Genomic DNA, 12,007 nt, shown 5'->3' with positions numbered 1-12,007 from the left:
GTAAATGTGGCATATCACACAATTTCGTCATGAGCTTTGCTACACTTTCCTGTCTATGAACACTGGGCAGAGCAATATTGCAGTGATAGAGTAAGTGTGCCTGAATATGCATGGTGGAATTAAGTTGTATGTCGATCATCTTTGTGTGAGATGAGTGAGCACATACTGAAGCGTAGTCCTCCACCACTGAGTAACAGAGTGCCAAGGCTGAAGTGTGTAATGTTTGGGCATTGACGCCCCGTTTTATTCCGGCCAGTTTTCCAAGCAGGTTGTTGAGCATTTTGACTTAGTTGCTGTCTTTGTAAGATGGTCACAATGTCCAATGTGATGCCTAGATAGACTGAGTGTGAACAATGCTTTATTTGTTAACATTGAGAACTATGTTCAGCTCACTTTTGCATGATGTAAGTGAAAGACACTTGACACAGTCTTACTTCCACTTGGTATCAGATGCCACCGACGACAATAATTGGCCATAGCTGCCATATCTGCATTCAGAACACTCTCAAGTATGTAAAAGGAGTGTGACTAAGTGCCAAGACATATGTCTGCATAAACAAACTAACAAGACCTGATATATGGTAGGTCCTTCGAATACAAGTTTAATAACTTTAGAAATAATCGTGATCCTTGCAAGAGGCCGTTCTCCTGGTGCCTCCAAGCACTTGTTCTACCACCAATATGCACATGGAAATGGTGATTTCTCAAAAGCAGAGCCATCACACATACTCATCAACTTGGCATAGTTCTAGACAATTTCACCAAAAGGTCTGTGTGCCAAACCGTATCATATGCTGCAGTCAGATCAAGGAAAGCTGAACCAGTCTTCAGCTTATGTCGCTTCCTCCTATTGAGCCTGGCAAGCAGCATTCAATGATTTTATAAGATGGTCAGCATTCTACGGATTATCTGACTATTCATACTGCCTCAGAAAGTCTGTACAATCCTTGTTCAAGCATGGAATGCACACTGGTTGAAAGCTGCATGGATCTGTTGCACTTGCAGCTTTAAAAATGGCACAACAAAAGTGACAGTTTACATCTTCCATGGAGATGATGTTTAATGGGATGGTTACAATGCTCCGTTCAAATACTCTTTAAAGGAGCCCCAATCTGCCTTCTGGAAATTCCATCTAGGCTTTGGAATGCTCCTATAATCGGAAGATGCATTCCCATCTGAATCTATGATGGACAGTGTTGGCTGTGTGGAAAATTACAGTACAGTACACGCCACTGGCTGTGGGTGATTGGCAAACAACGTGACCCAGCACAGGTCTGGGCAGTAGTCCCTATGCCAATGTGCTGAATGGAAAGTGCCACGCTGCTTAGTGTCATAGACCAGTGCAAGAACATTATTAATTGCCCACCCCAACAGTTGTTCGTCATTAGGGTCTGCAGTCGCATACCCCCGCTTGCTATGATGACTATTAAAGTTGCCAACCTATACTGCTGGATGCTTATGCCTTGGGAGGACTCGTGAACTCCATATTTCATTTGGTGGCTTATATATATATGCAATTTGAAACCCAGCAACTTCAGTTGTGTTGTAGAAGAGTGAAAATTCAATATGGACAGCATCCGATATATCACTATGGATGTCCATGGCTCTACCATGTTTCACATGGAGATCATGACTTAACAGATCAAAACCAATTATCTTAAACTGATGTGCTTCATTCAGCACAATGTGAGTTTCATGTAGACAAATGATGTCAGTCAAAACTTCCTTTGCCAGAACACCAATAAGTTCCCACTTGGTTGCAGACAATCCTTCAACTTTCAGCTGGAGGACCTAAGTACCAGACCTATGACTAGAAAATAATTGTCAGAAACATGTTGACCAGTTGACTGAAATTCGTGATAATCCTTAAATTTGATCTACTAGTTAGATAGTCTGTATCTCCAGTCCGCAGATGAGCTGCAGCGGGGTACTTAACGGGGACACATCGTGAACACCAATCCATTATCTCCCAGGAAAACTTCGTAATATTTTATATCAGGATTCTGTACCTCAATAGTTCTTCTTAAATCTTTTTGCCCTTCAATTACAAGTTTATTCTGGGTTTCAGCTCTTGAAACTTATTAGCATTTTTAAATCTGCAGATGAGGATTGAGAGACAACAGGATAATTCAAAAGGAAAAGAGTCCAAGTTTGTGCTTATTAGCTTTGTGTTTTCGGTTATTCTAGGGACAAGCTGATATATATTGGAGGGATTTAAACCATTATTAACCCAATGAAATTTTCCTGCTATCATAATTTTATAAGGTTATTACAAACACGATCAGTTTTCTAATGTTGCTGTTCTCTTGATGCTAATTTTAAAAATGCTGCCGTTACTTTTGGGAATAGTGTCCTTAAAATCTGCCTATCCTGTCTTTAGCAGTCACAGTCTGTCTGTTAATTTCTGGGATCTTAGAAATTATAGCAGCTTGCCAGCTACAGTAACATGCAAGCTGTTCAGTGCATAAAAATCTTTGCTACAAAGATGAAAAATATATGAAAATTTAAAATGGAATCTTACATGTTCTAACATTACCTTATCAACATAAAAGAAAAACATAGACTTGCTGAAAGTCTCTGGGTAAGGAAAAAAGGGGTAAAAAACAAGGGTGATGTCATGGTAGGGGTCTACTACAGACCACCTAACCGGAAAGAAGAGGTGAATGAGGCTTTTTTTAAATTAACAATATCATCCAAACTACTGACTTGGTGGAGATGGGGAACTTCAACTACTCAGACATCTGTTGGGAAAATAACAGAGCAAGGCACAGATTATCCAACAAGTTCATAGCATGTATTGGAGACAATTTTTTTTATTTCAGAACGTGGAGAAAGCTATTGGTGGAGAGGCTGTGTTAGATTTTATTTTGACAAATAGGGAGGAACTGATTGAGAATTTGAAAGTGGAAGGCAGCTTGGGTGAAAGTGATCATGAAATGGTAGAGTTCATGATTCTAAGGAATATTAGGAGGGAGAATAGCAAAATAAAGACAATGGATTTCAAGAAGGCAGACTTTAGCAGACTCAGGGAGTTGGTAGGTAAGATCCCATGGGAAGCAAATCTAAGGGGGAAAAACAGTAGAAAACGGTTGGCAGTTTTTCAAAGAGACAATATTAAGGGCACAAGAGCAAACTATCTCACAGCTTAGGAAAGATAGGAAGTGTGGCAAGAGACCACCCTGGCTTAACTAGGAATTCTTCAATGATCTAAAAATCAAAAAAGAGTCCTACAAAAAGTGGAAACTAGTATTACAAAGGATGACTATAAACAAATAACACAAGTATGTAGGGGCAAAATTAGAAAGGCCAAGACACAAAACGAGATCAAACTAGCTAGAGACATAAAGGGTAACATCATTAGAAGCAAGAAGACCAAGGACAGGGTAGGCCTTTTACTCAATGATGGGGGGGAAAACAGTAACAGAAAATCTGGAAATGGCAGAGGTGCTTAATGACTTCTTTGTTTTGGTTTTCACCAACAAGGTTGGAGGTGATTGCACATCTAGCAGTGAATGCTAGTGAAAATGAGGTAGGATCAGAGGCTAAAATAGGGAAAGAACAAATAAAAAATTACTTAGATAAGTTAGATGTCTTCAAGTCTAGTACCAAAATACTCCGAAGATTATTTTTCTTTTTTATTGTGAAAGGTTAGGTAATTAATCACAATATATTAAAATATATCATTTCACTGATCGTTTCAGGTCAGTCCATACTAGCTGTGCTTTGTCTATGTCTCTTGCTCACCAAACTCTCAGTTTTGACTGCTTCAGAGACCCAGCTTGATCTTGGTCCACTGGCTAACAGCTCATCAGTCAGAGAACTGTCTCTATCCCAGAAGTCTCCTGCCTTTGTAGGCAAGTTCTGGTTTACCTGGGAAATGTCACTTTCCCCTGATATTGATTTGGCTTGTCCTTTCTGGCCAAGTCTCTTGCATGGCCAAATACCTACCTACCTATCTACCTCAGATTTCCAAATACTATACAGTGTAAAAATTAAGAGTCAACTGCATTTTAAAAGGCTTATAAGACTCTCCCACATGACTTATTAAGGGCTGAGTAGTTCAGTCATCTGGATCATTTGATAATTACCTGTTCTGTTCATTCCCTCTGGGGCACCTGGCATTGACTACTGTCAGAAGACAGGATACTGGCCTAAATGGACCATGGGTCTGACCCAATATGGCCATTCTTATGTTCAGACATCATCACCTCAAACAATGTTGATGATTCAATTGAAGACCTAGGAGCAGATCCTCATCTGGTGTAAATTATCATAGCTCCATTGCAGTTGAGGATTTACCTGCTACTGCAAGCGGCTGCAGATTTTTGGCCTACTTTGAACTCTTCTTCTGATGATTGTTGGTGCTGCCATATCTGGTAGAGGCTTCGACTGCCATAAAACAAAAATCTCTTAGATTACCGTTGTTTTAAGGAAAACTTCTCTGAATAATCCTCAGAAGAACCTGTGCATCTTTTGTTACAGTATGACAAAACCATTTAAAATGTCCCATCCACTTTCCTATGAAAAGTGTGCAGACCTTAATCTTAATTGTAGAGGAAATGAAGCTATACTACATCATCTCTCAGTAATACCCATTCACCTCCAGATACTTGATTTACCCATCCAACACACCAGTTGCACAAGCTTCTAGCAGACAAGGCAAAGCTATGGTGCATATGAGTTTACTTGCCCATCCCTGTGAGCCTTTTTTCAAAAAGTAGAATTCTACAAGATGGGTTAATAACCACCCCTTCTCCTCTTAAAAGAAATAATAAACCCCCTCTCCTCTTAAAAGAAACATTATATGAATAAAGATACTCATCCATACCAAAACTGAAGGTAGAGCCATATGTAGGTTCCAGCATATACAGTACTTAACTGGGAAAGGGAAGGATCAGGTTCAGTCCAGGACATCCTCTAATAACAACAGAATGAAATTCTTTGTTCAAATATAATTAATAATAATGTGCTGCTTTACCCAGAGCACAGGTATGATCCTGCTGATGATATTTCTGTTTCTGGAAGTTTATATGTTTTTATAATTCAGACTTCATTGAAGCTTTCAGATTATATGACGGAACTGAAGGAATCAAACAAACTATCCCTGTGAAATAGTAAGGGCCGGCATGCACATACTGTACATAATAGCATCAGTGCCTGGTCTCTGCATAAAACTGTACATATATGGTTTTCAACATTAAGGAATACCTCTGCCCTCTGATGCATGGTAGATGTGTTTGAACCTAAAGAATAGAGAAAATAGTGGCAAAAAATAGAAGAAAGGAGAAGAAAAGTGGCTAGAAGGCCATTGTGCCAAACTCCCAACCAAATACACCTGTGTAAGCATATTCTAGAGGTAATTGGGGACAGGCAGGGAAAAGCAACCCATATGACAAGTATAGTAATCATAATGTAGTTCTAGAAAAAATGACCAAGTTAAATTGTAATCAGTGTACTCTTCAACATCAGAGGTATTCTCTCATACTTAGTCATGCACATCAGAGCGTAGGAACCCTTTTGTTTTTTCTAGTTTGTAGGATTGCTATTTTTTTTTTCACACCAGGATAGTTCTCAGGAACCATTTCTTTATTGCTTATAAGCAGCAAAGAATCCTGTGGCACCTTATAGACTAACAGACGTTTGGAGCATGAGCTTTCGTGGGTGAATACCCACTTTGTCAGATGCATCTGAGGAAGTGGGTATTCACCCACGAAAGCTCATGCTCCAAAACGTCTGTTAGTCTATAAGGTGCCACAGGATTCTTTGCTGCTTTTTACAGATCCAGACTAACATGGCTACCCCCTGATACTTCTCTGCTTATAGAAATCTTAGTGTTTCTCTAAAGATATGATCTGTGCAGTATTCTCACTCCTAGATATCACTTCCCTAATGCATGCAGACAGAGCTCTTACAGGTTTATTGGTATCTAAGGGCAGCGATAGTGACATGTACCATGACCCCCAAACTGGTGGTTGCTCACAAAGTCATCATCTGCCCTTGAAACCTTCCATTAACTTTCTTCTTGACCAAGGTTATTAAGGAAGCTCCCTGTCTGGGGCATGCTGGGATCCCCAGGCTTTAAACACTCTCTTTCCTGCTAGGAAGCTATCTTGTACTGCTGCAGCCGAGATCTTGTGTACTCATGGGTGGCGTGTGAACCACCCATTCGGGGAGGCTAGCCCCCAGCCCCACCCCTCCCACCCCAGAGCCTCAAGTTCTCCACCACAGCTGGAGGACCCCTTCCTTGAGTTCCAGCCTGCCAACCAGCCCAAGCCACCATCCCCCTCCCCCCAAGCACCCTTAGCCCCTGGAGTCCTGGGCAGGCGGCCCGAGCACCCCCAAGCCCGAGATGGCCCCAGCACTGGCTGCCCCAAGCACCAGCACCAGCCCCCCTGAGTCCCCGCCCGCTTCTAGGAAGAGGAACAGACTGGGCTCAGGCCATGGGAGAAGAGCAGGAAGCAGGAAGGTTAGTTCAGTCAGGGAGGATGAGGCCCAACTGCTAGAAGAGGGCCTCATCGTCCCTGATTGAACTAACCTCGTTATCAGTAGCCTGATTCTTGCTTGCATATTTATACCTGCCTCTGGAAATTTCCACTACATGCATCGGACGAAGTGGATATTCACCCACGAAAGCTCATGCTCCAATACGTCTGTTAGTCTATAAGGTGCCACAGGATTCTTTGCTGCTTTTACAGATCCAGACTAACACGGCTACCCCTCTTATACTATTTTGAAATATAAAGTTGTATTTAAATTAAATTTTTAAAAATCCAATTTAAATAAAAAATCAGATTATTTAAAAAAAATTTAAACCATTGATTTTTATCCACCCTGGTCCATGCAGAGAAAGATGATTGCAGACACATTTGCTGCAGATATCGTGTGTAAGATGTCATATCTATCTGGAGATGTCACCCACAATACCTGACTTCGTGAAATACATCAAATCCCTCCTCAGGGCATCTTGAGAGAATCTACTAAATTCTCTCAAAATCTATCACAGAGTGTTTGAAAGGAAAATCTTCAAAGCAAACATCTAGGTCAGTGGTGGGCAACCTGCGACCCACAGGCTGCACACGGCCCATCAGGGTAATCCACTGGCGGGACACGAGAAAATTTGTTTATATTGACTGTCCATAGGCACGGCCACCCGCAGCTCCCAGTGGCTGCGGTTCGCCATTCCCAGCCAATGGGAGCAGCGGGAAGTGGCACGGGCCACAGGATGTCCTGGCCACCATTTCCCACACCTCCCATTGGCCAGAAACAGCAAACCGCAGCCACTGGGAGCTGCAGGTAGCTGTGCCTGCAGATGGGCAATGTAAACAAACTGTCTCGCGGCCACCAGCGGATTACCCTGACAGGCAGGGCCGGCTTTAGGAAGTGCGGGGCCTGATTTGAATAGTTTCGACAGCAGGTCCTTCACTCGCTCTAGGTCTTGGGTGGCACTGAAGGACCCGCCGCCAAAATGCTGCCGAAGACCCGGAGCGCTGCCAGGTGAGTAAAAATTAAAAAGGTACCTAAGTTAGGTGCTCTTCCTTAGGGCACGGGGCCCTTTTAGGCGCTGGCATGGGGCCCAATTCAGGGGAATCAGCCTAAAGGCGGCCCTGGCCCTAAGTTGCTCACCACTGATCTAGGGAGGAGTCCTTTAAGCTGAGCATTGGACTCAGGGTTGAAGCAAACCCAAATGCCCACTAGGGCTTGCAGGGCAGCTTCAGAAAAAAACACTCAGTTGTCTTGCATCTAAACCATTTAAACTGGTGATTGTCACAACAATTTGAAAGACTGTTCATGAGGGTGTGGATTTGTTTTGGTATTAATCCCTTTGCTTTGAGTGATCAGTGGAGGGAGCTTCTGCCTCCAGGATATATGTTCCTAGAGCCACTTGGCTCTAAATCTCTGAATTCCATCAGAAAGTGCATAAAAAAATTGAGAAGCTTTTTGGAGTCAAGTGTGGATGTCTCTCTCCAGAAAGCAAAGAAGGCAAAAGCCCACCATGTGTTCTTTTGGGTCTGTGGGCCTCAGGCATCTCCTATTGCATGGGTGGGAAAAGCCTAGTCTTTCAAAAGACAACTTTCACTTTGGTTGCGTTCTTTCAAGAAGTCTCTTATTTCACTATTTTTGAAAGGTATTTGGGTTTTGGACTATAATTTCTGGCTGTTTTAAAAAGTTCAGGGTTCTTGGAAGGGTATAAATGTAACTTGATTGGATATTTTTTTTTTAGCTCTAATGAATGAAATTAATCTCCTTTCCTTGTTTACAATATCTAATAATAAATCAGACTCAGTTTCTGTTTGGAATTTTTTATTATGTTTATCTTGCAGAAATTTTCAAATGATGCATATTGTTTGTATTTACCATTTCTTTCCCTTTCTGCAGGTCTTCATTACTTCAAAAACATAGTGCTAGTTGGATCCCTGCAGGATCGTTATGTTCCTTATCACTCTGCTCGCATAGAGATGTGCAAAACAGCTTTGAAAGATAAACAATCTGGTAATAAATGAGTAGCCTGTGAAGTCTCTGTGTGTTTTAGACCATGGATAGCTGTATAACAAATGTCAAAATAAATAAACCGTTATTTTTCAAATAATTGAATTTTCTATGTAAGATTTTTTCTTTTTTAAACTTAAACAGTGATATTGTAGAGCCTCGACCATATCCCCAATGAAATCAGTCAGGGAGCAGAATGGTGTCTGTAATTTAAAAAAAAAAAAAAAAAAAAAAAAGATGTGACAGATTTTATTTAGCAGAGGCCCAATTCCGTACTAGCAGTGAAAAGGAAGTTAATGATCCTTCCTAAGTCGGAAAAAATTATAGTTATAGTTCATGATGAGATATTATGGCACATTTATACTATAGCATTATCCATCTGAAAAGTAAATAGACAAAATATTCTGGAGTCATCATAAATTAGTACTGGAAAAAATACTATTTCACTATGAAATGCGAACAGTAACATGTATGGGTTATAAGATATTTTTTTTTAAAGTCTATAGAAATTAGATTTCAAATGTTCACTTAGTATGGAGACAATATAAAATAGGTCTCTGTTTTCTAGAATGTGTTCATATTTTCATATTCAGAGACACATAACTGTAGCTCATTCTGGGTGATGCATGTAATACAATTTTTTTGGTTTGTTTTTTTTACAGGACCAATTTATGCAGAAATGATCCAGAACCTGCTTCTGCCAGTTCTTCAAAACAAGGAATGTAATTTGGTCCGTTACAATGTCATCAATGCATTGCCCAATACAGCCGATTCTCTCATAGGGAGAGCTGCACACATTGCTGTTCTTGATTCAGAAATATTTTTAGAAAAGTTCTTTCTAGTTTCTGCCCTAAAATATTTCCAGTAGAAGAAAAGCATTGTAAGAGACTTGACTATTACCTCATTAACAGATGAATCAAATAATGTGTGGTATTGAAGTATAGCTGCAGCTGTATTTTAAGAGATATTTATACTTTTGTATGGAAGATAATTTATATCATCCATGTTTAGAGCTTTTTTAACATCAACTTTACTTTCTAGGTAATGTGGCTGTGCAATATTTTTTTATTTGATTCTTTTTACTTTTCTATTACTTTTTCTTAATTTTGGGGTACCTAATTGAGTGGAGATTAAATTACAGTATGTACATTTGGTTGGTTTATTATTGGTTCTTAGACTACAAAAGTCAATGCTTTATGGCTACATTTTAATAGAGGCATGGATGCCAAAATAAATTGAAATTTAAACATTCTAATAAAGTATTATGCATCTGATTGTTATGTTTTAGCATTGTAGAAAGTCTAACTGGAAAAAACAATTAGCTGCTAAAATATCATACATTGAAAACAGCTATATCTGAAATCCTGGTAAAGACCATTATTTTAATGAGCAAACTGAGTCATCTGTTCAGATATCACTACATCCTAATAATTTTCTATAAAATCATCATCATTATTAAACATGTTATGCCTGTGGAAATACAGTTTCTACTGATGATCTCAAAAACATGTTGGTTTACATATTCACTTACATTACTGGAACTTTAGTGTTCAGAAGTAAGCGGCAATGAGGGATTTTTGAATGTTTAACTAAACGACAGCTGCCTTCTAATAATTGGGGTTTTGCAAATTAAATAAAATTGCTCTTACTCTGTCAGTTCAGTTCTTCAAATGAACCTTTTACGTGGACTGCCTTGTATGTACGTAAAATAAGTAAATGTAATAAATTGCTGCAATACTTTTATGAATTTAGATAATTTTTAAATATTCTTAAAATGTTTTGTTGATTACAAAGTATTGTAAATATAAATCAAAGTATCTTGAAATGGAACAAAATTATAATCTTTACATGTTTAGTGATGCAGATAAAATGTTTTTGATATACAGGAATGTCAAAGGTCTGTTGACTTTTTACTGGTGCTGAATAGCATTGAGTTCAATTCCTCCTCCCTACCCCTTTATCTGTTTGAAACAGTAATGCACTAAATGTGGAAAGGAGGTAATATGTGCATCCACTAGTTGTAATGAACAGCATTTTTTGAAAAATATAAATTGGTTGTATAACTAATGCATGTTTATTTTTAGCATTGTGTTATTGCATCTGGTGTTAATAAAATGAACAAATGACTCTACTAGAAAATTAAAGAAACTGAAATCTTTTCCTAGTCTCCAAAATGTTGGGAGACTGTAGGTATTTTGTATTATTTCTCTCAGGTATGTCAATAAGAGTTTATGATTAAGTAACCTTGCATTTTGATAGGGTTTGTTCTTGCAATCTTTGTAAAATTATTTTTAATCTGTAGTTTACAAACTTCAAAAGACCACTTTAGACTAGTCAGCAATACAGCCATTTGATCACTTTAAAAAATGTTGTATTATTGAGTTGCATGAGGCAAGTCCTTATGATACTGACAGAGAATACAATAATTAATACATTCATCTGTGAAAATGACTATTTTATTAGTGGTTATAAATAGTATTTTACACTCATATTACTCTAAAATTTTATTTTACGTTCTAGTAAATGTTTGAATTATATCAACAAGAAACCAAATATTTTGGCCATCAGTAGACTGCAATATTTCGTTTAGGGACCTACTCTAGCAAATAGTTTTGCCTGGTTCATGTTGATCAAATTAAACCATTTTTAACACATGAGGAGAAACAGTTTTAAAACCTGTTAGAAGATGCTTCTTTAGACCTGGCTATAGCATGGCAAACTAAAAGTGTATCGCATTCCAGTGGAGTTAATCCAGCAGAAGACAGTGCAGCCACACATCTGCTTCCTGTGCAATGGCAGCTCTTACAACTTTAAGCAGAGTTGAACCTAGTTTATATTCGTATGACAAGGAAAACGGATGTTGCAGGTAGTAGGATCGTACTGGTAATTCCGTAGGCCCTATTCTTTTGAGACAATACTGAACCAGTGTCCCTACATGGTCTAAGATGGCACTATGCTACTATTGGAGGTGCCTTTAAAATGAGAGAAAAAAAAAAAGATCCATAACACCTTTTTCCATGAATCCAGCAGTCTGTTGGCAGCCATATTCTACCTTTGTCACTGCAAAAAACTCCCATTAATATGACTGGGAGATCTGCATATGGAATGAAAGTGGTGCATCTAAATATTTGGGTGAATTATTCATTTTGTGCTAGAATACTCTTTCAAAGTTAATCTAGTTGTAAAACAAATCTTATCTGAAATATTTGGAGAGCACACCCCTAGTTGCTGAAACAAGACACTTGTTTGGGATGTCCTGAAAGATATGAGAAAAAGCCAATCCCCTGGTTCTTCTTTGAGTGCTTGCTCATGTCCATTCCATTGTAGATGTATGTGCTCACCACATGTACCGGTGCCAGAAGTTTTTCCGTCAGAAGTATTTATAGGGTACCAGCTCTGGCACCCTCTAGAGTGATGTGTATGTAAGCGGTGCCACCAGCTCCTGCTGCCCTCGGTTCCTTCTTACCACCAGTGCCATTGCTGGAACATCTCCTTGCCTTGGCAAGCCTAGTTGTGAACT

General features: G+C 39.2%; 1 protein-coding gene across 8 annotated transcripts in view; it reads left to right on the top strand.

Annotated features, from left to right (window-relative positions):
* The window catches only part of FAM135A (family with sequence similarity 135 member A), a 170,690-nt gene extending 159,712 nt beyond the window's left edge, over positions 1-10,978 (top strand). For all 8 annotated transcript variants that reach the window (XM_050950601.1, XM_050950604.1, XM_050950598.1 and 5 more), the window contains 2 exons: positions 8,377-8,490; positions 9,150-10,978. In XM_050950601.1, coding sequence (XP_050806558.1) covers positions 8,377-8,490; positions 9,150-9,355 — 320 coding nt within the window. In that variant the 3' untranslated portion in view covers positions 9,356-10,978. The remainder of the gene's footprint in view (positions 1-8,376; positions 8,491-9,149) is intronic.
* The last annotated feature ends 1,029 nt before the right edge of the window (positions 10,979-12,007 follow it).

Source organism: Gopherus flavomarginatus, chromosome 4, assembly GCF_025201925.1.
Source record: "Gopherus flavomarginatus isolate rGopFla2 chromosome 4, rGopFla2.mat.asm, whole genome shotgun sequence".
NCBI classification, from domain to species: Eukaryota; Metazoa; Chordata; order Testudines; family Testudinidae; genus Gopherus; species Gopherus flavomarginatus.
The sequence above is the reverse complement of the archived record's forward strand: the minus strand, read 5'-3'. Positions and strand labels throughout refer to the sequence as shown.